This window comes from Neodiprion lecontei, chromosome 7 (assembly GCF_021901455.1).
Source record: "Neodiprion lecontei isolate iyNeoLeco1 chromosome 7, iyNeoLeco1.1, whole genome shotgun sequence".
In the NCBI taxonomy this organism is placed as follows: Eukaryota; Metazoa; Arthropoda; class Insecta; order Hymenoptera; family Diprionidae; genus Neodiprion; species Neodiprion lecontei.
The window spans coordinates 2,122,358-2,150,134 of NC_060266.1; the positions used below are offsets into that span (position 1 = coordinate 2,122,358).

The 27,777-nt window shown below is 39.2% G+C and overlaps 2 protein-coding genes across 5 annotated transcripts in view; one reads left to right on the forward strand and one right to left on the reverse strand.

The window, feature by feature from the left end:
• Window positions 1-27,777, reverse strand: part of LOC124295275 — a 57,926-nt gene that overhangs the window by 3,837 nt on the left and 26,312 nt on the right. Inside the window, exons 3-5 of the mRNA XM_046744712.1 lie at window positions 24,713-24,835; window positions 18,424-18,514; window positions 12,417-12,635 (exon numbers count right to left, since the gene is read on the reverse strand). Of these exons, the coding sequence (XP_046600668.1) occupies window positions 12,417-12,635; window positions 18,424-18,514; window positions 24,713-24,798 (396 nt within the window). The 5' untranslated portion in view covers window positions 24,799-24,835. The remainder of the gene's footprint in view (window positions 1-12,416; window positions 12,636-18,423; window positions 18,515-24,712; window positions 24,836-27,777) is intronic.
• On the forward strand, window positions 210-7,765 carry LOC124295274. 4 transcript variants are annotated; one of them, XM_046744687.1, is made up of 6 exons: window positions 210-828; window positions 2,324-2,395; window positions 5,086-5,302; window positions 5,484-6,304; window positions 6,979-7,148; window positions 7,362-7,765. In XM_046744687.1, exons 3-6 carry the CDS (start codon window positions 5,101-5,103, stop codon window positions 7,402-7,404), a joined length of 1,236 nt encoding a protein of 411 aa, XP_046600643.1. In that variant the 5' UTR covers window positions 210-828; window positions 2,324-2,395; window positions 5,086-5,100; the 3' UTR covers window positions 7,405-7,765. The 4 variants fall into 4 exon arrangements, with proteins under 4 accessions (XP_046600643.1, XP_046600641.1, XP_046600642.1 ...); XM_046744685.1 differs by having other exon boundaries at window positions 223-828; window positions 6,992-7,148; XM_046744686.1 differs by lacking the exon at window positions 2,324-2,395 and having other exon boundaries at window positions 223-828; window positions 6,992-7,148.

Sequence of the window (27,777 nt, forward strand, 5' to 3'; positions counted from 1 at the left end):
AATTAGTTTCCGAAAAATGGACTTTAATTACCCGTTATTTTGATGCCAATATTATGTGGTAACTAAAGCTGAACACTGATCTTGTATTCATTTACCGGTGCATGGAACATAGATATAACCAATAAAAGGAAGAGAATAAAGAAGTGTCCGAAACGTGAATAATTTCGTACCAAGAATAATAATTTATTGTACATTTTTATAATTATTTCACAATATTGGTTATCATATTATAATATATTAAATCTCATTATTTGGCACGAATTACGTCAAGACTTCAATATCTTGTATGAGTACTTGCTAAAACAAGCGTTCATCATATCCTGTCGCATTTTTAACGTCGTTTGTACGTTTATTTTTCGCGCTATTTTATCGGAGTTCTGTGCGTTATACATTGTGTCACTACTGATATATTATTCTCCTGCTCTGGTGCGTCAGCGTCGGTAACGCTGCAAGCTAGAGTAAGAGCGCAATAATTATATGTAGAGACAGAACTTATCCCATGGACCGCGCATTCATACAGTAAGTGTAAGTATAGCGAGTGGTAAGACAAGGACAGCTCGGAATAACACGGGCATATATGGCAAAGTTGATTCCCTTTTGGGCACGATCTCTCTGTCGCTCTTGCGTCTCCTCTATCTTTGTCTTTGTCTGGGAGCCTATATTCATCCCCACCCTTGCAACTGGCCTCAGGCGCTGGTTATGGCGTTATTCGTCAACCGAATGCGGAGGTGCTCGGATCGATCGGTGATCGTGTAGCAAAAAAGGTGAGAAGCTATTGTTAATCTGCGGCCTAGACGGAAGAAGCAAATTCGTCATTAAATAACGCTGGTAAGTACAACTACATATTTTTCCAAATATGGTGGTATTTTGTCTTAATACATCGAGCATTCTTGGTTGAAAAAATAATGTGTTTTGCAACTCAAATTCTGTCTCTTCTGTATTTTTTTCTTTCCTTTCTTTTCTTTCTTCAAAAGAAACTATGTGTAATGTTCTGCGTCTTTTTCTCTAAACCAAACGATGTACCATAAAAATATGGAATAGTTTATTGTTTATTATATAACGTTCATGAATATTTTTGAACTGTTTTTAAACGTTATTTATATGTGTTAAGTTTACTATGATACGTATATTATAGGTTAATTATATTAGTTCTTGTCGAATTTGAGGAAAACTTCATGTTAATAATCATCCCATGTGATCATGCGGTTATTAGTAACTTTTGCTCTGTATTGTTTGAAATCGGTTTCGTGTTTATTATTTTTTTAGATACCGTTTCAACATATCTATAACATACATATGAACTCGTAGCATCTTCCAAAGTAACAAAGTATAGTAATACAGCCACGTAAATATTTCTGTGCCATCGAAATCACAGAAATATTATTTTGACAATATTTTTTATTTTCTTTTCCCTTCAATTGAAAATAACAATTATTATCCATCAGAAGAAGACGGTCATGTTAGACAATAGAGACAATAGAGAAGATCCGTAGCAATAAAGCTTTTTCACCAGTTAGTGCAACAACTTATATAGAGGTTTATTAAAAATTATGTATTTTGATCCAAAATTCTGTTTTGTGTATATTTTCTTGGATTTGGGCTGAATAAATATTAAAAAGGGATTTGCACCTGAATAATTTTGTAAACACTGGTAAAAATAGTGGTCATCTACCCATCAAACGTATATAATACGCAGGAAATTCGTAACAAGTAATTTTATTCCATTGGATTTGACTTTGATCTTTACCGATAAACGTATAGTATACTCATGATTTACGTTCAGTAGTAGGCGTCATGATATACTATTCGAAAAGTATTAGAATATAAGCAGGACATCGGCCCAGAATTGGTTCAACGTTAAACTACGATCTTGTTTAATTTGTAGTAACAATAAATAGCGATACATAGAACTATAAGTACTATAGAATAATAATATTAGTAACAGTACTATCTAGTCCTGAAATATATCACGATTCCTACTACTGAACGTAAATCATGAGTATACTATGCGTTTATCGGTAAATGTCAGAGTCAAATCCAATAGAATGAAACTACTCATTACCTGCGTATTATATACGTTCGATGGGTAGCTGACCACGTTTTTTATTCGTGTTTACAAAATTGTTCGGCTACAAATGCCTTTTTAATATTTATTTAGCCCAAATCCAAGAAAATATACACGAAACAGCATTTTTGATCAAATTACTTAATTTTCAATAAAATTTTATATAAATTGTTGCGCTAACTCGTGTAAAAGCTTTATTGCTATGAATCTTCTGTATTGACTCACGTACTACGTTCATTAGGTTCATTTAACTTTTAGTTTTCAGAGTGGTGTGCGGATATTTACGACAAATAAGGCAAGCACGTTAAAGCGTACATCATTTCTTGTCTGGTGTGTATTATTATTTAGTTTTATAACATGCCTCATGATTTAAAAGTTCTGAGTAAACGACATTTGCGTCGCAAAACAGCTATAAATACTCGTAAAGTATTACTGAGTATTGCAGGCAATAATTGTGCACTCGAGCACCTTACGAAATCACAATTAAAAGATGCTAGTCATGAACATGTGTCTTGTATCGGAGAATATGTGCACTCTATAGATAGCGATTATGATGTTGATCATATCCATCAAAGTAATGAACAGAATGAAGAAAACTCTAATTCGAACCGCGATAATAAAGATTTCAAAGACATCGAAAGTGACATAGATAGCATCAAAGCTACGTTGTACAGTTCTGAAGATAATTCAAGTTCCGTCAGCGATGAAGTGCATTTAGATGATGAAACGAACTTTGTTGAAAATTTGCGCGACTGGGCATCTTCAAATAACATCACACATAACGCGATCGATCAATTGCTAGCATTATTGAAACCAGCACATCCTATCTTACCCTTAAGTGCTAGGACTCTACTTCACACGTCACGACGTATTGAAACGTTAAATTTAGACAACGGAGAAATGTGTTATTTCGGTTTGGAGAAATGCTTGAGACAAAAACTCGAGTCAGGTCTCAAAAAAGGACTGTCACCTGAACATACGTTGCGAGTTGATTTTAATATTGATGGGATTCCCGTTTATAAAAGTAGCGGAACATCATTTTGGCCAATTTTGGGACGCAGTATTTCAATGATCGATGATAGCCCATTTGTAATTGGTGTTTATTATGGTACGGGTAAACCGATGCCACTATCTTCATATTTACGAGATTTAATTAAAGAAACGTCACGTTTAAGCACCAATGGTTTTGAGTTTAATGGCACCAAATACTTTGTCAGAGTTGGTTTATTCGCGTGTGACGCGCCCGCGAGATCTATGTTGAAAATGTGTTTAGGACATTCGGGTAAGGATGCTTGCGAGAGGTGTAAGATTCGCGCAGTTCATCTCAACCGTAAACTGTGTTATCCATGTGACACCGAATTCCAGAAGCGAAAAGATAGTGATTTTGTTGCACCTAGTGAAAACGATCGTCACGTTAAAGGACGTTCGCCTCTTTTAGATCTTTACGTGGGACTAGTCTCCCAATTTCCTTTAGATCCCATGCATTTAATCTACCTGGGAATTTTGAAGAGGTTGCTCCTTAAATACTGGGTCGAGGGTTCACGTGATTGCAAATTGTCTAAGGATATTTTGTTAGAAATTGAACGTATAATGAAACTATTGGCGCGATATGTTCCGGCAGAGTTTCCTCGAAAGCCCCGTGGATTTTTGGATTTGCATCGATGGAAAGCGACAGAATTTAGATTTTTCTTGTTATATTCCGGCCCTGTTGTAATGCGGGATGTGCTAGATCGAAAAAAGTACAAACATTTTTTATTATTGTCTGCCGCCGTGTATATTCTATCGAATACAGCCTTGTTCTCGCGTTTTCGAAACATCGCGCAAGATATGATCGAAAAATTCGTTACTCAAGGTGCTAAGATATACGGACAAAACTTTGTCGTATATAATGTACATTCGCTGCTGCATGTCATAGACGACGTAGAACGATTTGGCCCATTAGAAGAATACAGTTGCTTTGTGTATGAAAATCATTTGGGCCATTTGAAACGACTTATTCGATCGAAACGCTTGCCGCTGCAGCAGCTGAGTAATCGACTTGAAGAACTAAGTTCTATTCGTAAAACTAATTGTCAGGAAAAATTTATTCCTAAACCCAAATTTATTGGAAATTCTCGTGAATGTCAGGCTCTGGAAACGAAAAAATTCAAAATATCAATAAAAAGGCCGGATAATGTAGTAGCTTGTGGGACAGAAATATTAGTGATCAAATCAATCCTTTTCATTGCCGGAGAATATAGAATTATAGGTACTCCGTTCAAGTACAAGCGAGACCTTTATCAGAAACCTATTAAATCTTCCAAACTAGGGATTTTTTTCGTAAGAAGTTTCAACGTAGCGAAATCTTATCGCGTCGATGATATATTACATAAATTCGTCTGTCTTCCATTTAAAGATGGTTTCGCAGTAACTCCGATACTACACGAAATGAAATAAAATTTTTATTTTTTGTTAAACATCTCAACGAAACGAGCTCTCGACAAAAAACAGATGATGAACCTACGATTCTCGGCAATGTGTACGAGGAAGAGGGATTCGTTCAAGACATGTATAGTATGTCTATGTCTACCTCGCACACATTCCCGAGAATCGTAGGTTCATTATCTCTTTTATATTAAAAGTTTGCTTCAATTGAGATGTTTAGCAAAAAATAACATTATCGTATACCTATTACCATATACCGTATATGCCGAGTCTAATTTACCTAGTAGTCCAATATACCCAACTCTACCATATGTTCATAACATCACTTTTGAGCTGATTTATTATAGTTTTGTACGTCACATTGACGTTCAAGTATTGGTTAGACATGCGTTCCCAAAATCTTCATAATGTTTCATGATCGATTCATCTTTTAACTTATATACTACCTTGCATATTCCTATGTTGATGTCCTAATTAAAAACTTTTAAACTGGCACTTTTTGCTCAGAGTGGAATAAAAGTGCTTGAATTTTGATCAAATATAAATTTATACACCAGACTAGAGAATATGATACATTTAACGATGTTTTTACTCAGTCGTGCTGCAGAACTATGTATGCGGTGATTGAATTCTTGGTTGGCGAAGATAGAGAATGCGCATTGGTACCAGTTCTTTGGCTGGTCGAAAACAACACCCAATGTTACTGGCCACGGACAAAAACTGAAGATCATTTTACAAAACTTGTAAAATCAAAGGCTGCCTATGAAAAAACATGGCCAAAGTTTGCCATTCACAAAGTACTGCATACCGGAGGTGATTATTGGAACGTAGAACTTTTTTTTACAATTGTATACGGATTGAATGTTTCAATCATATTAATTTTCACTTGGATAAGAGTTACGACGATATATTTTGATCATATTGTACATTTGTGATTAATTTTGCTAATCAATGAGCATTCGGTATTGATTGATATTCCTTGATTAACTAACAGATGACTACCACGACACCGAAGCAACGATGGCGCGCCTACTGGAGCTGGGCACGTCCGATGAATCCGGAATAATTCGCAACATCGCTAAAAAATCCACTGTAATACCTCAGCAAGATATTACCAATGACGTGGACGAGAATGAAGCTACGAACAGTGATGATGTCGAACCTGAGCCGCAAAAGAAAAAACGTAAACACAAAACCGACAAGAAGAAGGCTAAAAATCGACACGTTAGTAACAAAAAAAAAAAAACGAAGCGTTCTCGTGAAAGTTCAAGTAGTTTAGGTTACACCTCTTCAGCTGACGAGAATTTGCCACCGTCCGAAGTCGATGAATCGACTTCTAACCGTAATAAGAATACTCGCTACATTAACTCAGCCAAAGGATCTACCAAAAATCAGACACCAAAGAAAAACTTGGCCCACAAGATCGTACAGCACCAGTATAATGATAATTCCCATGAGTCACCGAATCAGTTGTCTGGATATGAAACATCAAATAGAAACATTTCTAGTAGGATCATCAGGTCTACCACGCAATATGACTTATCAAGATCCTTTTCACAACTTGAACCTTCAACCCCGACCACATCACGCGAACAGAATACCTTTGAAGAAAAAACTCTGCAGTATTTAGAACACATTAAATCCTACACTGAACAAAACCATCTGCTACTACGTAAAATCTTCTCAAAACAGAAGGAAGTCAGCATCGACGTAACAAAGAAACCAGCCGAATTCCCAAAACTTCCTCTTAACTCCATGGAAGACTTCTCCAACCTCGAAAATATCCTGAAATCCGAAGAGCATCGAACTTATTTAGTGAGTAGACCTTGCAATCATATTCAAAATATGTATGTCATGACATACGGATAGGTACTAATACCGAGCGTATTCTTCAATGAGGGCCAACCCCCTCCCTAGCGCAAACCAACACAGGCACATGAGGCTCGGCCGGGAGGGGATAGAATGCCAGTGGCCATGTTAGTCTCCACTCGACCGAACTTCACGTACGCGTCATGTGCCTGAGTTGGCTTAGCACTAGGGAGGGGGTTGTCTCTCATTGAAGAATACGCTCGGTATGTGTTGACTGCAAAGGAATAATGAAAATTACTACAGGCATACAGAATTGCGGTTCGTAACGTTTTAACCCTCTCGGACCGTATGTTGCTTCTACGCAACACGCACTTTGAGGCTTCATAAAACTGTATCGGTCGCAAGGTCAGGGTTCTAACTGCATAGTTCCATTAAGCAAGGTCAGATGGCCTTATAGATACTCCTAAACCCTGAGGTAAACTGCTTTCACCCATCGAAATATCAATATGGTGAGAGATTTTCATTCAACATGAAATCGGTCTCGGTCTGATCGAGAGGGTTAACGTTAAAAAATGCTGAAAAAATATTAGGAATCGACAATCTCCAACTAGTCAAAATTGTTATCGATGTTGATAACAGTAAGAATATTTTGAATTCAATTCGACATTCATTCATTTTAGTATTTTGTTGCAGACCGGGAAACTGGCTTCTATTGGAGGGACAAGCGGTCGCCAATGTGTGTTGGCTATAATGAGGTCACTACTCACAAACGAATTAGCGATGCAATTCAATTGGGCAGGGAGGGACAAAGTCTCATTTCAAAAGACATTGACAATGGAAACTGTTTACGGTAATGAATAATTCATGAAATTTTCGAGAAACAGTTATTACTTGGATTTATCGTGTGAAAACAATATTATTCACACATTATTATTCAAATTATGCAAACTGTTAACTTTTTTCCCAATATATTCGAGATTCATCACAATTTACATTGAAATTATTCCTTATCAGTTATCAATATCGTGATATTGTACCTTCCTTTTGATGTATTTTTTCTCAGAGGCTGTGAAACAAACCTTTCTTGGCAAGAAGGAAATTGGTGATGCAACCGAAACCAGTGTTTCGTGTGCCGTGAAAGACTGGTTAAAACTAGCTCGATCACGGCATACCTATGTACGAAAGAAGGGCTAAGAAACTGTGGTAAACGTCAACTAATTTTAAAAACAGTCATATAAAAGTACAAATCATACAGGCATATAAATATTTCTGATATAAGTGTAATATTCTTAGCGTTTTCTGTTAGTTGTAACTACCGTGAAGACGAAAGTATAGTGTAGGTTGAGCTGTGTCTATGAGCTACAAGATGTACCTTTTTTTTTGATAAATGAGTATTTATAGATATAAGATATTTGTGTAACGTTCTAACAAAGATATAATAAAATCGATTCACATATATAAACTAAATTCGTACGCTTTCTAACTCAACCCAGACTTGTTTCTAGCTAACGTGAAATGATCTTCCTCTATAGCAGTGTACTATATACGCTTTCAATTACACATCCAAGATACGTTATGTATTCAAGTCTAGAGGTCCAATTAAAAACGTTTTTTAACACTGTATAATATTCGTTTAGACATAAATAATGAAAGATTAAAGCGTCATTAACAGAAAACATTTTGTCACGTTAGTTAAACGGACATTGTCAACACATTTTAATAGAAAAAATTTCCTTCATAATTTGAGTTTTAAAACGTACTTGCGAAACGTCTCTTAGTAGTCATCAATATCCAAATATTAGACGATTACCATAAATATTAAAATAACGGATTTTCGATACGTTTTATCAACAAATTGAGATACGATTTATAAATGTTTGGTTTCAAACGTATAAAATTTGCATATGAACAACTATCGTAAGACGTCCACCAAAAACGTTTAATAAACCGAAATCACGGCGGACATTCTTCGCAATAAAATACGTAGGTGCTGCACGTTTATTCTACAGAATAAAACGTTCTTTTTTGACGAATTTCATACGCTTTATATACTGGCATTGTTTATTGGGTAGCAACAAATTAGCGCACTTTGTGTTTTTTCAAACTTGAACTCTGGATTGATACGTCGTTTTTCGCAATCGTTCAACAGCATCGTCAAAGTGCACCGTGACTTTAGATGCGTTCAAAATACGTCACCCTCTTTCTTTTATCGATTTCTTGTTGCTTGTTTTTTTTTTCTTTCTCACACCTTCGAATTTCAACGACAAATGAACTCCATTATTATTACAGAAGAAGATTAAGCATACGAATTTTTGGTTATCCGCAATTGGTCGAAATTGACTCGAGGACAGTTTTGAAAATTCAGACAAAGAACGTTGGCTCCATTTTCCTAACACTAAGATTCATTGATCTAACCGGAATCATATTACACATATGTCAGCGGTGGGATTCTGGGAGTTTTGAAAATACAAAATCGAATTGAACCAAATGACGGAATAACGAAACTCATAGTACGAATAAATTGGTTAATTTGTTAATTTTACGCGATAGCAGGCGATTCGCATGTATTTACGTTCCTGCCTCTCACACGTTTTGAGTAATTTGGTTTTGGCGAACAAGGATGTAGACGAGCGGACAGTGTAACATATGTGTTTGTCGAAAATTGGGTGGATTTAGAAGCCGCAAAATAACGCAAAGTGGCAAAAGTGGAGGGGCGGGGGGATGAAGCGAATTTAAACTCAGGTTGAAAATCGGGCGAGGCCAAAACTCGATCCTCTCTCGTATAGTGTAGTTGGTTAAACACACGCATGTACTCGGCTCTCGTTGTTGCACAAACTCCTTCAACAAAGCATCGCGGCACACGGTAGCAAAGTTACACACACACACACACAGGCAAATTAATATACGTATGTCTACACAGGTATTTTACTACGAAACTGAATTCGCGCGGAATTGTTCGAGGTTCAAGTATATAATACATATGCGTGAATTTACGTACAGACAGTGTGTATATAGGTTCTCACATGGCTATGATGCATGTATTTTATGTACAACCCATCTGTGTACATAGGATACCTCTGAAGTCACGGTGTGTTGATATAACAATGCCTACCCTCTACCTTCCTGAACCACGACGGACGACATTTATTCGCATTTAAATCGTGTATTACACGTACAACATTATGCGTATGATGAGAGGTTGAATGTATTTGCGCATTTCATCATCTAACATTCGCGAATCTTGCGAATATTCGGTGAGAAATTTACACGCTGTGTATAATTGTCCTGCGACACGCTGCGAAAGTGAAAAAATTGAAAAATCGAATTTTCGAGACCATTTTACGTGTCATAATTATCATTAGATTTGAATAATAATAAAACCGCGTCCGATCCGATGTTTCAGTAATTGGATAATTTTCAAAGAGCACAGAGTGAAGAATCGCGAAGAAGATGAAATAAAAAAAAAAACCGCAAAGTAAAATCAATCGCTATTGTACGAAAGGTGGGCGACAGAATATTAAAAAAAAGAATCAAAAAAAAAAAATCTTTTAATCGCATAACGAAGAATATGGGAAAGCAAGGAAAGTGAATATAAAAATCGAGAAGCGAAAGAATTGAAATTGAAAAAAAATTTATCAAGGTTCGGTTCAAGGTCGCGTTATTACGTGTAACGCACACGCGGCTTATATCGGCGTATTAATGCAGTACGGAGCGATTCGCAACACTAACGAACCGCCAACCATCCGTATATCTACACGGAGAAACGTGTGTGCAGCGATATAGGCGAATAAGTGAAAGGGAAAAAGATTCGAGGGTATCGTTCGGTCGGTGCAGGATGCGCGCGGAATCGGAGTCGGGGGTTGGAGTTTTGGGGGTGGGGGTGGAGGTGGGGCTCGTTTGGTTTACCTATAACTCATAAATCGACCCTACTTTTCTATTAAGAGCCAACAGACGATTGACTCGCGTCGCTTCGGTTTCCTTCTTTCCCCTCTCGCAATTTTTTTTACTTCCCTACCTCCATTTCACCCGGGTTTGTGTGTGTGTGTGTTTTTTTATTTTCTTCTTTTGTCGATTTTCCTCCTTTTATTTCTGGTGGGGTTTCTTTTTTCCCAACATTTTTCCCCGCCTTCATCCCTCCACGCGCAACTACCGTTTTCAACCTCTCCTCTCCCCTTCTGCTCTTTTCAACCCCCCCACCACACCCAAGTATTTTCTTCTTGGTACTGCTTACGATAGTAGATAACGCCGGCGTATTGTGTACGAATTTTATTTTATTTTTTGTTTTGTTTCGTGATCTTCTCTCATACTTATTTTGAGACGCGATGGATAAGATCGTTGTACGTTTGACCCCCCAAGAAAATGAAATGACAATTATAGAAATAGAGATGGAATTCTGGAGAAGGTTAAGAGAAAACAAGTAGCCTCACTTAACAAGCCTTCATTATACGTTTACAAATTGAAGGAATTTCGAAACCACGAATTCAAGGGTAAAGAACTGTGAATAGAAAAAAACGTGAAAGAGAACACACCATGTTCACTGGAAGGTAGAATTTTTGTTTCCTAGATAGTGGATAATTTTTTCGGGGTCTTTTATATTTATCTGTAAAGATGAAACAAAGCTTGAAGAAATCAAAGGACTTGCTAGTGATAGAGACGATAAAGGTATCTGACAAAAATTTCACTCGATGTACCATTTTCTTTCTCGATGATTAGTTTACGTTTCCGGTTATCCATTAACGGTTTGAGCGCGAAGGATCACCGAAATACGATAAGAATACGCATTTCTGTTAACCTACCAAGATTGTTTTTCATCGCAGTTATGAAAAACTGTCAAGACATAAGCGAGTAAAACTGATTGTAAGTGAAGAATAAGAGGAAACAAGGCTTCCGATATTAAACAGGAGAAAACAAACATCACAAGGAGAACGAAAAAATGAGAGAACATCAAAGAAGTTGATTTAAACGACATTATCATACCCGTTTATAATTTCCAGCATTTCTGCCCTCTGATATCTCCACCCTTACACCGTGGATTAGCAGGGGCTTGTAATCGTACAAAGGAAAATTTGCGAGAAGGGTGAAAAAAAGAAACGAATTGACGGTATAAGAAAAATTCTTTCTCTGTGAATAGGGGAAGTAAAAGAGATGAGATCGTCCCTCCGCTCTCCTCGTTCGAAAAATTAAGGGAGATGTAGAGAGTGAGTGGAAGAGGATAAAAAGTCGCCCCCCCCCCCCCCCATCCCCCACTCGATGGAAAAAAAAAAGAAAAATGACAGGGGAAAGAAACCAACAAAAATTGATACTGAAATGAAATAAAAAAAAAAGGCGACGTTACAGGGGAGGAAAAAAATTTTCGCAACGACCGGTGGAACCGCCCCCCCCTCCCGCATGCTGCGCCGGTTCTCGGAGGATGATAATAATTTTCCCGTTGCGTTGAGAATCGAGGACGCCATCGCTGGTAAGGGCGTGGCCGCGCAGACGCCGGTGAAGAAAAATCCCAGGTTTGCCTGGAAAACCACCCCCTCTCTCGCGAAAAAGAATAAAAGAGAGGTTGAAAAAAAGTGGTGGGGGAGGGAAAGAACCAAAAAGGGGTAAAAAGGTGAAAATACCCCACCGGCAAAATTTCTCTCCACCCAGCTGGAGGGAGAAAATTATAGAATGGGATAACGAGAAAGAGAGAGAAGGAGAGAAGGAGAGAGATTCCGCCACGTTTCGCGAATGTTCGTACAGCCGCGTCTGTGTAAACCGGTGAATATATATATATATATTCATATATATATATATTTATACGGGGTTTTCGCTCTCGCCAACCGGGAACGGGCGAATTCTCCTCATTTTCTCTCTTCTCTTCTCTTCTCTTCTCTTCTCTCCTCTACTTTTCGGCCTCCATCGCTCGCACCAATGGCCCCTTCCTATTTTCCCCCGAAAATTTGAGGCTGCGGGAAACGCGAAGCTACCCGAAATTATTTTCCATTCCCTCTTCCTCGCCCCCCCCCCCCACCTTTACCGCCGCCCTCAACGCCCGAAATTTCGGTCCTTTAATTTCAGATTGTGTATGATAATTCGCACGGCGATATTTCAGCTCGAATTAGTATGCGTGTATCTGCGTGTGGCTTACCTTTACACGTGTATTCATGGTTTCGATGGTTTGTTGCGCCATGCGAGAGTTTTCCAAACCCTTTTCAGCCCAGCTCTCTTGCAAGGTGGAAAACTGCGGAACCATCGTCGCGTAGTTGGATGCTGCGAATTCACCCGGCAAAGGTTTTACCAACGAAGCTGTTCGACGCTTGTTTCTTGTTCCAACGATGAACGATACATACGAAAAAAAAAAAAGAACCTGTAACAGAAAAGCAAAAGTGGAATAGAAAAATGCGAAAGGATCAGTAGCAAAAATAGAAGCCAATGGCTCGGAAAATTGTGACTAATAAATTAAGCTGTGAAATTTATTTACGTTATTTTCTAGCGTCTTTGTTCAAAACGCTTTTCCAGTATATTTATTTATATTCATCGAAATAACCGATCCACGGGTTAAATTGAAATTGACGAGTAAAATTTGTAGAAATCTTACAGTTAAGGGCAGAGGAATTTGCGAAGGAATAGAGAGAGAGAGAGAGAGAGAGAGAGAAGTACAGAATGCACAAAATGAACAAAATCTCACTTTCACTGGCAGAGGACAGGCAAAAAACGTGTGTACGATATAATTAGACCCACACAAGCCCTCCGCCTCGTGTATATTTATATATACAGGTGTGTATAATACATGCAATAGTACTTGCGTATATAATCCAGGCCGGACAGATATTAAGAACATTTCGTAGGGCGATTTAACCTGCTCTGGCTGCTAGCTGAGGGGGGCGAGCGAACGAACGCCACATTTTTATACCCCGAAACCCCGCGCGCCTCTTTTCCCTGCTGGAGATTAGGTTTAACAGCCTTAATTTTAAAACATTGCTTCAATGAAAAAGCAAAACGAAATGTAAAAGGCAATGGAAAAAAACGAGACCCACGATGGCGTTTGTAAAATAAAATTGCACAATTTCAACCCCTTCCCTCCGGCTCCTTTCATCCTCCTTTCACCCTTAGAGCTGCACAAAGTTTCCCTCGTACCAGCCTAAGTTGCAGGGGATGCTGCAGCATCTATTCCGCGCACACTTGGTTTCGCCTCATGTTGATTATATACATATATATATATATATATATATATATATATATATATATATATATATATATGTATATATGTGCGCAGGTTACATGAGCAGGAGACGCAAAGGAGAAAATTGCCTCGCGTATGAATAGCCGTATAGAGCCACCCCCGGCTCGGGGGCGGCGCCACGGTGTCGTTTAAATCGGGTTCATCCTCCTCTTTCTCGAAATGCTCGCAGCAGCAATCCTCCCCCTCCCTCCTCCCCACCCTCCCCCCAACGATATTATACCCTCTGCAGAGTTTATTTTATTTTACTTCACTGCGTTTTTTAATTTTTTTTTTTCTTTTTCCCCCTTCATTTCTATTTTCTTCATTCATTTTATTACAGGAAATTCGGGAAATGAAATTGTCGTTCGAAAGTTTTTTGTCTTGTTGTTTTTGTATAATTATATCGTTAAGAGTTGAATCGCACAATAATACTTACTAATTAAGAGAGGAAAAATCGTATTCGTATTATTCTTGACACAGAACGAAAGATACGCGAACTAAAAAGTATATCTCATCTTATGTTTCAGGTCACGGATGCAATGCTCGCGATTAGAAAATGGTCCTGCATCATGCGGTTGTACTGCATAATAAGGAAAATTTTCCGAAGGCTTTTTTGATACGGAAAAAGGAAGTTGAATGGGGGATGAAATTTATTACGTTATTATATTTACAAGAATTTATATCGGTTGTAGTTTTCGATCTCTACAAATTTATACGTTATATACATTATATATGTATGTATATATACTTATGTTTATATTATATACCATTTGTCCGTCTACTTGACAATAATTTTTGTTATCAAACCTCTTCACTTTTCATTCCTGTTCGCTAACAGAAATTTCATATCAGTTCTATCAACGTTAAATACGTCTGCTTTTAGAAGTTTACTTAAATTCTTTCTTCTTTCATATCATTTGATTTGCTCGAGTTTATTTTTCACCGATCATTTTTAAGCAAGTTCAAGCGGCGCCTTGTTGGGAAAAAAATACATTAACACAAGGTGTTGCTTTTTTTAATTTAATCAAGATCGAATCTAAAGCAAAAGAATTTAAAATGATATGATTTTTGTTGAAGTCGATAGAGATTTTTGACAGTTTTCCAATGATCGTCGATCGGATAAAGAAAAAGAAAAAAACGTTCATCGTGATAAATTTTAGATCTTGTGTAATTTCATAAATTCAAAATTGAGCTCAGTATGAATTTCACGAATGGAAAAGAAAAAAGCATAAAATAGAGGAGCCGTGAGAAGACAGAGCAACGGTAAAGCAGCGCCAAAAGACTTGCGTGGCAGGGGTAGAAGCGTCAAGTCCTGAAGATGGCGGGGCAGTCGACTCGACGGCGGCTCGGTAAGTTTTCCCTCCCCCAAGGGGTTAAGATTCTGAGAGTACGGGGTGGTCCTCGGGACGGCGCAGACTCGGCTGGTAAGGGAGGGCGCGCGACCGAAGCGGTGCAACGTTACCGACGTGGGAGACTAGGCTCAGAGACAGCGGCCATGTTGGAAAAAGGAAAACGCGCCGGTGGAAAAACAAAATGAAGGCGCTTGCGCCGCTCCCGATTCCCGGTATTGAACCAGGCCGACGTCTTTTTCGGGTTCGTCCACCCCCGCCGCCCCCGATCCAGGCCTCCGCCGCTTTGCCGTTTTAACACTCTTCGCGCCGCGCTGATGCCCGCCCGCCCGCCCGCCTGCCTGCGCACGCGGTGATTAAACCCGAATAAATAGCGCCCTCAACCCCCCGAATTCGGTTTTTATACAAGATTATCATCGGCGCGGCGCGGGCCGTCCCATCAACCCCCTGAACCCACCCCTTCCAGATTATTCAACATTTATTTATCCGGAGGTGCGAATCTCGACCCCTTTCATCCCCACCATCCCCCCCTTTTGGTTCTTCTTTTCACGCTTATAGGTCCGAGATTTTTCACAGTTTGAAAATATTTTTACAGTTCTGGGTTTTACCGTTGTACTGTTGGTAATCTTTGAATTTGCAATTGCAAGGCTGAAAGATTCTGTTTTTTATTTTCACTTCAACCGCGCAAGTTGAAATGGCACAATTTTTTTATAACTAAATTCTGAAAATATTCAGGGCTTTAGTCTCGATCAGGATTTTTCACGTAATGAATGGTTTCATTGAATTACAACACTAATTGAAATTCTTTAAGTAATAAAATTTCGGTTAAAGAACAAGATACGAAGGTGGTTGAAAGATTTGAAATTTTATGCGAATGGTGGAACGATGACTCGACGACGGAATTTTTATACAAAGCAGTTAAAATGTAAATTAAGTCGTCGTGCTTAAGAATGTGAGTTTATTAAGGGGGGGGGGGGTGGAGGGTGCGAATAGAGGGAGAAGAGCATCCCGTGAGGGGGTGGTAAAAAGGTTTCCAGTTCTCTACACTGTGCCTTTCAAAGTCATTCGTACGTTAGTTTTGAATTACTTTCACGTTCTGATTCAGTCTTTTTTTTTCTAACCAAGATCTTCAAACTCGAGTCAGAATCAGTTGCCGACTTTATTCAACGCCGTATGAAGCGATGTATGAATAAGCACTTGAATAGAATAATATAAAATGATATTAGGAATGTTTTCAAGGATAACTCGTCGCTAATGTCACACCGAGCAAATTCCGTACCTAACCATGAAAGAGTAATAATCGTCAATGAATTTTAATTGGGCAAATAAACAATATGTTATCGAACAATTTCGCAAGCATGTAAAAAAATTGCAACATTTTTAACCACATTGCCACCGTCATTCCCATCATCTCGAGCATTCTCAATTTCGTCCCCCGCTTTTTTTCTCAGATAATCGCTTTTCGAAATCAAAGTTATAAATCGCTAAAATATCGAAGAACTTTGATTTTCGTCTAGCGCAGAGAAAGGGTTGTAAATCCATGGGAATCCTTACCGCCTAGGCGAGTTGCACTTGTGTGTGACGTAGACGAACCGCAGCTTTCATTCCCCTTCCCCCTCCCCCACCTTTGGTTTCACCCCCGTGCTTAGCTCCACCCCGTAGACACACGCACGCATTCACGCAAACACGTACGCGATCTCCTTTCTAACCCTTCCTCACTTGGGGATAGAAAATAGGGGAGGAAGGTTGAAAGGAAGGTGGGGGGGAGGGGGGAGGGGATGGAGGCATTAGATGAAAACCGGCCGGGTTAGATGAAAGTTTAGATAATGCCGTACACGGTGACTCTACGCTTTCTGTAAAATGTCATTGATTTAATGTACTTTGATTTTGAATCACCCGAACCGCATTTTACATGAATTTGAGAGAGTCGAAGTTTTTGAAACACTTGTTTTCTTTTATCCTTGGACGATGGTCGTTTTACAGTTCTTTCAAAGACTCTGCATAGAGTCGAATTTATTTTTATTGGGAAGAAAAAAAAAAAAAAAAAGTACCAGCCCGCGTAACAACCACGTATTTAAATTCATTCGTCAATCAGATTTACAATCTTTTTCCAAGTGTATGATTTTTTTTTTTTTTCTAAATCGCGCCTTGTTTTCATTAATACATTTTATTTGATTTCACTATCCTCAGACTGTCCTTCTTTTTGTTCGAAATCGCTTTTAACAATCTGGTGAATTTGTTTCTTTTATCAGACAAGAGACGAAGAGAGATTAATTGAACGGCTGACGGTAGTGATTTTTTATTTCTTCGGGAAATTGAAATTGCCTCCTTTTACGTTGTCATTTATAATCGCTTGTTCCATATCGCGTATGAAGTGCACTGCGCCTTATTATGTTACATTAACCTGTGCGACTGCTGCTGCTGTCGCCGTGCGCATGGTGAACTTTAATTGCAGAATTAATAACCTGCGATTATTAATACACACACAGACATTCGTACATAAACGCATTCACGCGTATTAACATCGCAGCCCTGAATTTCCAAGCTTCTGCGTTACAGAAGAACTGCATCGTTCCCGTTTAATGCAGAACTGTTATACGCGTCAAATAAATTATAATTACTGCACTGTTACAGATATCAGGCTCGCAAGTTGAAATTACAGGAAAAAAAAAAGAAAGCAGCATTCTTGACAAGTTTCATTGATTAATTGTCAAAGGTCTCTGATTTTTTAGCTTGCCGTTATTGCTACAAAAGTTTATTCACATCGTTGCTTTTGATACAAACTTCTCTTCTGACAATATTATTTTTTTTTTTTCTTTCGTCCAGTTAACTTGGCACATGACAGGTATGTCACGAAATAAAAATAAATAATAAAATAATAAAATAAAATTTACTGCAGACTTAGGTTTGATTTCACATTTCAGTTGAATCATGGACAACATTTTTTACGTAAGAGGTAAAGAAGAAATTTACGAACTTTGCACAGTGTATTGTAATATTCAAATCTCAGAATCCCAAAGTCACAGTGACATTTCTTTTTCTAAATTCATGTTTAAGCTGCAGCTTTTCGCAAATGTTCTCGTAGAGAGAAGAAGACGAGCTATCGAAATACTGCCGAAGAAAGGAATAAAGCGGCGTGTAAGAAAGAGAGGAAATTTGTTCAATTCCGATTTCTTTTTCTCGACTTTTATATGCGTATATATATATATATATATATATATACACATATATATCGTGTATGTATACATATACGTATATATTAAGCACACCTGTTGCACTTCCCTAACGGCAGACCTGACCGTATATATTCCTGTTAAACGCTTGCGTCTCTCTCTCTCTCTCTCTCTCCCTCTCGCTCTTTCTCTCTGTCTCTCTGTACATAATGTACACAATTTCGGGTGGGTGGATCGAACGGGAAAAAAGGATTTTCTGCGATCGTATACCCATGCATTTATGTGTAGGCGTATTTAAAAGAACACGCGATGCATCAATAGACGCGAATAATTGAATCCCGGGAGGCTTATCGTTATCTTTATCGATGTATCGAGAAAAATAAATAAATGATAAGGTGTACAAAGACTCACATTTTTTGTTTTCCCCAAGTCTGCGAAGTACGTTGTGGTAACGTGTCGATGTTTCAATCTTGACTCGTAAAAATCATCGAGCCAACGAACGCTGTAAAAATAGAAAAAATAAATACAGTTGTTTTTTTTTTCATTTATTTACCGTATCTTACGCGTATCTAATACTTGTTCGATTAGAGAACGTAGAAGAGAAGATAAAGAGAGTAAATGAACTTATATGAAGAAGATGAAAAAAAGTGAGAAGCAAGAATTACTTGTAAAAATTTATTCAAGTATTTAATTGATCCGTTAATTTCTTTTTCTTATTCTCGATATTTTCTGGTAATTGGTTTTTCATATTTATATCAACTATTATCAGATTGACCAATGGTGAATTTTTTCTTCTCTTCATTTTCGTTTTCTCTGTCTTGTTCTGTTTGACATTTCGACGAAATATGTCACCGCAGAGACAATTGCGTTGACATAATTGATAAAATGTGAAAATTGGACAAGTTTGATCACCTGTATCTTTGTATTTTCATAACGTCTATTATCTCCTCAAAAATTTTCGTCACCTTCTTCTTTTATCGCAACGTTTCATTCGTCACAAATTTGCTCGACGCTTTTCCGTTTTTGGGTATAAAAAAAAATGTTACAGTTTACAACAAGAAGGCAAAGAAGATGTATAATTCCTCAACTCGTTTCTTTTAATTTTCTCCACCCCGTCAGACCCTCCCTCAATCCCTTAACGCCTCCATCCCTTTATCCGCCTTCTCTAATTATAAATATTCTCTTTCCCTCTTCCAAGGGAATATCCGAGAACACAAGAACTAAGGGCCGAACCATCCCCCGCTATTTTCCACGGGCAAACGAAGGCAGCGCCATAAGATAGAGGCTGCATGGGGTTGCAGGGGGATGCAGGGGGTGGTTAAGGCCGGCGTTAATGATGCCCGCATGGCGGTCCGCCGGGTCTAGGGGTGGTGTGGGTGGCGAGGCAGGGGTGGAAAATAAATGGTGGCCTCAACCCTTTCGCCCCTTCCGTGCCGCCAACCCTTCCGACCGTGCATCCCGCACAGCGTCGCGAGCTGATAAAGTTTCCTTCGACGTGCGCGTGTGAGCGAATTATGCACGTATGTGTGCGGAGCTTTTGCACACGACCGTATGTGAGTGCCTGTATATCGTACCTTTTTCCATCCTTTCTGAACTTACAGAAAACCGCGCGCGACGATTGACGAGAAATAAACGCGTCACGTATATAATATGCCGAGGAAAAATTTTACAAACTCCTTACTTGATCCGATCGGGGAGAAAATTTGCAAAAGAATTTCGAATATTATGGTGGAAAAGCTCGGTCGAAAGAATGAAAATAATCAGGCTTGATTTACGTCAAACGATGTGTCCATGGTAAAAAAAAAAAAAACAGGCAAACTTTGAACGCGCGGATTTGCAGAAAACAAAAGTTGGTGATTTGAGAATAGTGAAATTGATCGTCGTTATTATTTTTTCAAAAATTTGACGGTTACTTGTCTTTTTGTTATTCAATTATCTACGAATTATTTGCAGCTTTCCAGTTTGTTCGGAAAGACATTCAGCAATAAAAAAATCATTGCGAATTTATGCTTTGGTTGAAAATATATTCAACGTTATTAAAAACTTTCTTTGAGTGATTTATAGAAAATTTATAAACAAAGGGTGAATAAGAAATTTGAAAAAAAAACGATCTTCGATTCTTTCAATTTGTCAGACACGTTTTTCCGGCCTATAGTATAAATATAAAAATTGAGGGAAAATCGATATTTCCGAAACATTTACGTAATTTTGACAATAACTGCAGATCTCTTTCTGCAATGCGTTGCACCAAGGTATAAAAGTATTATTTCACAGGAATTAACGTTGCAGTATTTCGGACAATCCTTGTTTAAAAATTCGTCATCATTATTTTTCGCAGCAATTAATCGAACCTCAACTCGGAGTCCCGATAAATACTCGAAAGAGGAAAAATTTTCCTTTCTGTCAAAAGGAATAATTTTCTACGATCAGGATTTACAAGTCCGGTAATTCACGGGGGGGTCCAGCGGCTTAGGGGAGCAACAGACTGGTTTTTTCGGTTTCGGTATCAGCTGGAGATGCAACGGATGCTGAGACGAGGATAGGAGAGCAGGACCAGATCAACCGGTGCGGACCCCACCTGGACCGGAAAATAAGAAGAGGAATCCTGGACCCCCAGCCGTTGCAACGGGTCTCATTGTGATCCCCGAGTGCGGAGGAACGGGAAAATAATAAAAACGGACGCGAGAAGATGGGAGAAGACAAAAAGGAGAACAGGAATGAAACGTGAAAACGAAGCTAACCTTTGATGTTCATATCGAATCCTGTCCTGCAACTTTTTCGGCTTCGCCGGGGGGCCGAATGCGTGTATAAAATTTACAGAAACATTTACAGCAGTTCCGTACTGACCGCCGATTCGAAAACTCGGTAAATTTTTCCGGTATTTTGTGTGCCCTTGAAAACGCGATACGTACAAAATTTGAATAAATAAATTTGCACGAATTTTACTCTGCAGACGCTTGATCAAATTTTTGAGCAGCTCGTTCGAGATTCGTTCCAGATTCGTAAAAAGCGGAGTACCTAAGTTAAATTTGCACGAACTCAACACCGGTTTATGTAAGTTTTTAAGAATCTTGAGTGGAATTGACTAATTAAAACAAAATAATGAAAAAGGATTATCCGATTATGCGAGAGATTGATTCAAATTTAACACCAAAGTGACTCGAAATTTTTTACAGCTTATTTTTTGCCTGAAAAAATAATCTGCTATTTGGTGCGAAAACGGGAGAAGATGGTTTTGAAAAAATTTAATATAACATCGAGAAACGGGGCGATGAAAACGAGATTACAATTTAATTAGATAGAAAAAAAAACAAAAAAATGATGATGCTGTAAAATGGAGAATCCAAGTCGATAATTGAAGTTCGGGATATTCGCGATGTTGAGAGGTGAGTCAAACATAGTTTTCGGTTGCGGTTGATCATTTCATTCGGTGCAATAGCGTCGAGGCTGAATTCTGCAACGACGCGGAGTTATCATCAACCCTCTTCAACATCCCGGTGGACTAAAGCAGCGAGAGCGGTTAAAACAAATGAGCGGCGAGTGTCGGCCTTAAATTAGCACGAGCTACCAGGGGGTGGTTTTCATTTCCACCCTTAAATTAGGACTAAGCCTCAAGTCGCTATATACGCGCACGAATAATGCCTAACTTTCACGGTTTGATCGTTCCTGACGAATTATCGTTACGAAATTGGCTGTTTGGTTGTTCGGTTCGTCGTTTTTAAGTAAACTGTAAAGATTCTCACGAGTTTAATTACGATACGTGAGAAATTTTCGATTTTTCATTATTTTCATTCTATTTCTTCGAAGATAAACTGCAGTTTATCAAACAATTTCAAAAAAATCGCCTTCTTTTGTATGCTATAATCGTTTTATTTCTTGTTCTTCTCCTTCTTCTTCTTCCTCGTTCTATTGCCTGTTTTTAATCATATTCTACAGTACACTTTACCATAACTGAAATTATCACGAAAAATAGAAAAATCCAGTTTCGAATGTTAAAACTTAATACTTCCTTCGACTGAAATATGACGTTATCATCAATACTCGAGAAACAAAATTGTAAAACGCAGAAATGGCGATTCCTTAAAAATCATTTAATCTATGCTGACGAAGATGAACGTTTTGTTTCAAATTTTTTTTTTTTTCAAGATCGGACGATCAATTGTCAGGAACAGAATTTATTCAACTGTTATTCAAACACTGAAAAAGTAAGCGTTACTCAAAGTTGGCTGATTCTATCCCAAGAAAATCAATTTCTCACGATTCCAAGTCGATCAATCGAGGAAAAAATTTTCCAAACAAACAAATATCGCCAATTACGCGCAAGCGAATGTAAATGAACGTCAATGTGTACTTCTCGAGATTTCCACGATAAAAAAAAAGGCAACTCCGACGCACGTACGATTATCGACATAACGATCCAACGTAAACTTGGCCCGATGAAATCTTTCGTCAAATTTTAACGTGGGACGTTATATCGACTCTCCGTACTAGAAATGGTTCGGTGTATAATGATCGCGGTGTTGGCGGAAGTCGTCGTCGCGCGGGGCAGTCAGTCGGCCATGTTGCCCGAATAGCCACCCCGTTTCAACCCCGGTCTCCGCCACTAGCCTCGCTCTTAACACCCCCCGCCTAGTCATCTAGTTCTCCCTGACCGCCTGGCAGGCAGCTCCGCTATGTAAATGCGAACCTAACCTCCCCCTCAACCCCTTCCTCTTTGAACCCGCCGGGCCACAACCCCCGAAACTACCCCCTGCAACGAACAGCCCCTAAATCTAAGTCCACCCGGAACGTACAGTCCGACATGAAAGTATTCTAAGACGACGGTGAATAATATTTTCGTTGATGCAAGTCTGCGAGCAAAAAATTGCACAGGTTCTTTTTTTATAATGTTTCTTATGGATTTTCACTCGCCGAAAGAGAGAAGAATACTTGAAAGGTTCCGTTGCGTCAGGTCTTTTCTTGAGACTCGTGTTTGCAGTTTCGTTTAGAGTAAAACTACCGTTTAATTGGAAATGTCGTATCCTACTTTTGGATTCTAAAAATCCTACGCAAAATCGATTTCTTACTTTTATTTAATACGTGTATCGGAGCGAGACTCGAGAATGAATGTAAACAGGGAAACAGAAAATGGAAAGCGTTGAAAGAGGCGAAGAAAATATTGCATAGGCGAAAAGAATGAACACGAAATCTTAGGCTACATTTCATAAAGAAATTGTTTGTTTAATTTTATAAGAAATATTGTTTGATTCATTGTAATAGAATGGTGGCTTTTGTAATTATTGTTATGCTTTTTTTCATGCAAGCACCTTGGATTTTTCTGAAACACTGTACGTGATGGAGGGAAATGGAAGTCAACTTTGGATTTAGCATAATTGAAAACTTATTATTTAACAAAACCGTCTCATACAACTGAAAGAACAAATTTTTTTGCAGACCTGTGTAATGTAATTTAATGGCACGTTCTTTTCGAAAAATTCTGCACTTATTTTTTTGGTTCTACTCTTTCATTTATTTCGCTCGTCCCGCTTCGAAGTGATTTTCATGCGGTTTAGGAAAAAAGAACGATGCAATAATGCATTTTTTTTCCTATCGGTTACAGTTTAGTTTTAAAATTATTGTCATGAAACTAAGCAAAAACTATACAAATAAAGAAGTAATCCATTAACTTATACCGACCATTTCCAAATACTGGGGGTCAGGTGACGGTATTTATATCGATCCTCTCAGTGTATTTTTGTATGAAAATCTGAGCACTGCAATAAGTTAATTTTTGAGCTAATGTTAAAATATACCAAAAAAAAATTACAGTACTATAATTCTAACACCAGAAGAAGAATATTAAAAATTCGTGACCTGACGAATGTATGAAATGCGATTTTATTTTTTCCAAAAGTTTCATCTTTCTACTTATTCCGAAATTCGACATCCATTTCTAGATACTTTCGCCTATACACCTATAATATAATTTTCAATAATTTCCTCTTTTGTGCTCTGCGATCATTTTTCTACATCCTCTAGACGAACGCAAAAATCCAAAGAACAATAAAGCCGTATAAATAATATCTATCGGAAATACGATATAAAAGAGAGCAAGGTACGAATCAAACTGTATAATAATTGAACGCCGACTTATCGGCGATTGATTCGGAGTTACATTATACAATACGTATCTTTGCGTTAAGATTCTATACAAAGATTGACGTATTGACGTATTTGTGTCACAAACGATTATCGAGTCTGATTCAAACCAGCATAATAAAACCCGATTGTTTTAATTGTAATCATTATTTTATATATATAATATACGCGCAAGAATCGCCCAAAGATTTAATCGAGTATTTATACCCCCCGCGTTCGATTTATCTATATTAAACCCGATATCGAGCCTTTGTTGCTTCACAATTATCATCCTCACTGTCGTTAAAATTATTATGACTATCGTTGTTGTTGTTATTATTATTATTATCGTGTTACCCGCAGACCGCGTCAATCGACGATCTGTTTTCACCTTTTAATGTCATAACACCGAGTGGGAACTGTTCTCTCAAGATTTTTATTCATCTTTTTTTTCCACGCTCGGTGCAGTATAACACGTTATCTAATCGAAATATATCGCGCCTAATGACATTATGATAATGATAATAATAATGATAATCAACGGTCGCGATAAGGCAACGAAACATGGATACACTATACTCACATTATATGAGAGTTTTCGATGCATCCGCCTAAGCGCCAAGTGTAAGCAAGAGGTGTACACAAACAATGGAATACGCCATAGATCATAGGCCATGTGATCCGATTCGTCCATCGTTTCTGAAATCTGAAAATAAACGTAACGCGAATGAAAATCTCGTACGATATAACAAATTAAACAGATTTAAGAATCGTACGAATCCGTCGCGTGTGGTAATATCCTATGGCGTATGCAGAATTAAGGGGCGAAGAAAAAGGGGGGCAAATAACACGAGCTATTGATCGTGGAATGGAAGCAGCGTGTATGCGAGGCGACGTCGCGGATCGTTCTCGTTCCTTCCTTACAGCGAATTTCCTTGCTGCATGATCGTCGAGGCGAGGGCTGGATCGAGGCAGAGCGGGCGGTAAGCCGAGGGGGTGGTGGGTGGTGGGCGGTAGGGGGTGGCTTTCAGGGTGTACGGAAGGGTTGGAAGAGGCGGACAAGAAGAACGGGGGAAATTGGCCGCCGGAGTTTCCTCCTAAGCACGCTAAATAATGGCGGCTAGAAATCCACCCCCTGTACGTATCTCCAAGGGGGTTGAGGAGGGGGGGGGGGGGGGGGGGGAGGTATGGTCGGTGTGGTTCCGAGCACAATTCGCTCTCTCTCTCCTCTCCGCCTCTCCACACATCCTTAATCGTCTCTCCAGTTTCCCGTACGTGTTTGTTATACGATATATGTATATAAATGTGTGTGTGTGTATACCTTATGTACCAGCAAAGGGTGTGCTGTAGGAGAAGAAGGAGGAAGGAGAAGCCGAGGCATAGAAGCGAGAGAAGGAGGGAGATAGTTTACGCTCGAGTATTAATTTGGCCACGTATGTACGTACGTGTATTCCGACACACGTGAGTCGCTTTTCTCTCTTGTTCCCATTTCACCCCCTCCTTCTCTTCTTCGCCCTCGACGTAGGGCGAGGTAAGAAAAATGCCTGGGCGGCGGCAGCGAGGGTGGCGTTAGAATTTAATCTCACGTCCCGCATTCTCATCCCTCTGTTTTCTCCACCACGCGACGTACGTGTCTGTGTGTGTGTGTGTGTGTGCGTGTATGTGGGGGGGGGGAGGGGGTAGGGGGTGTTTGAGTTTGCGTTTTGACGGTAAGCCGGACCGAATACCTTTGTAAGGGTGTGTTTTGCATGGGTGTTGGAAGCCCGGGAAATGGTGGGCGGGTGCCGCAAGCTGGGACCGACCGACGCAAGGGGTAGCTAAGAAAAATTTCCCCCTATCATGACGACCTCGCCGTATACGGGCACGTGGGGATGGAAGGAGCCGAAGACCCGGAGAGAGAGAGAGGGATTAACACCGAGGTTCCTATCTTTCTCTACGGGTTTCACCCTCTCGCTTACTCTTCTGGGTGTCCATATCCTGCGCCATAAATTCGAACTGTTCTGCACAGGACGAAAATCAAAATCGAGGTGTTGGGGTGGCTGACAGATGGAAGAATGCTTTTACGCTTTCCCTTATTCTCTTGTATTTCCTCAGTTGTTGTTTTTCCCGAAAGCTAAGCGATGTTTGGAGAACCAAATTTTCTTGTAGTTTCTTCAGGTTGAAAAAAAAATAAATTAAAAATAAATCTAATATACTGTTTCTCGACATTTTTCTCGAAAACGAATGAACAGTATCGTTTATTTCACTGAGGGAATTTCCTCCTGAGATTATATATTGAAAATTATTACGCTTAATGTTATACCTATCATCGATTTCATAAACACTGAAATTATGTAATTTCAGGTGAAAATCGAGCTGCTATGACTTTTCTCGCATTTTCTAATCTGCAAATAATAGGTCAATACAAGATAAGCGGAATATACCAACGACGGGATTACTTTTAATATCCATTTCGAAACAATTGACCATATTATCGATACACTTGTAGAAACGTGAGCGCCAATTGAATCCGCGGGATGTAGCCTGATCGTTGCAATCGTTCCGTATCAATGTATGACGAATCACTTCCCGTGATTAAATTGTAATTACCATCGACAGTGATAAGGCAACGATCGGATAGCGATAGTCTCGATCTTTTCGAGCTGCGAAGGACATACAGTGAGAGATTTGATCGAACAAATGTACACGGAGCTATTTCCGTTTTTTATCCCGTTGAAGATCGGGCTACCCGGCTTTCTGCAAATATTGCGGGGAAAAAATTCCGTCCTTGATTCTTCGGTGCGCAACAGGCAGGAAGCGAGTAACGGTGCCAAGTCGATTTCGCGTTAGCGGTAGCGCGATAAAAACGTACCGTACAGCGTAGGAAAAGTATCGGGAAAAAGTGAAAAGGCGTTGAGAGAATCGGGAATGGATGAAAATGCAGGATGGTCGACTATCGGTGGTCGCGGACCAGGGTCTTAGGGGTGGGGCAGTCCTTACTAAGCCGGCGCTAAGGGTGGCGGCGGAGGGACGATGGGAGAGAGAAGAGAATAGAAGCGAGAGGGAGCGGCGGAGAGAGTTAGGAGTTAGGTGGGTAGGCAGGCAGGCAGTCAGTATGTACGGTGGTAGTCTTACAGATCAATAGAGCCAACCGCCACTCACACCCCCTCATCACCCCCAGGAAAGCTACCTACCTACCTACCTCGCCCAACGCCTCAAGAACCAGTACCAATATGTCTGACAACAGCTACCGAGGGACCCTCGCGGAGAGGTTCGAAAAGAAGACCGTTATCTCGAACCCTGGTTCGATCACGTTGGATTGTAAAAGGACGCGGGAGTCGAGTCGATGGACGGACGAAGAAGAGGATACCGGGTTTGAGACTCGACGCTGACTTACATCCTTCTCTTTGTTCGAATCGTTGTTTCCGAACGCTTGGATTTCTACTAATCAGAAATGAATTAGCGATTTCACGAGTATGGAACGAGCAGGCAAAGGATTTCGACATGGTTCGTTGTCTTGAGCCACGAGTTTGATCTTTGAAGAAAAAAAAAGACACTGTTTTTGTAACGATAAAACTTTTCTGTCGTGAGACAGTACGATGAAATAAAATATCATGCACGTTGTCCTGAATCTTGATTGCGGATCAAGGTAATTGATGAAAAATGGTT

Bases quoted from the DNA above. Each gene is read 5' to 3' on its own strand.
- LOC124295274 (XM_046744685.1), top strand. From the start codon at position 5,101: ATGTATGCGGTGATTGAATTCTTGGTTGGCGAAGATAGAGAATGCGCA. The intron at 5,303-5,483 runs GTGATTATTGGA...ATTAACTAACAG, and splicing joins CAAAGTACTGCATACCGGAG to ATGACTACCACGACACCGAA. The intron at 6,305-6,991 runs GTGAGTAGACCT...ATTTTGTTGCAG, and splicing joins AAGAGCATCGAACTTATTTA to ACCGGGAAACTGGCTTCTAT.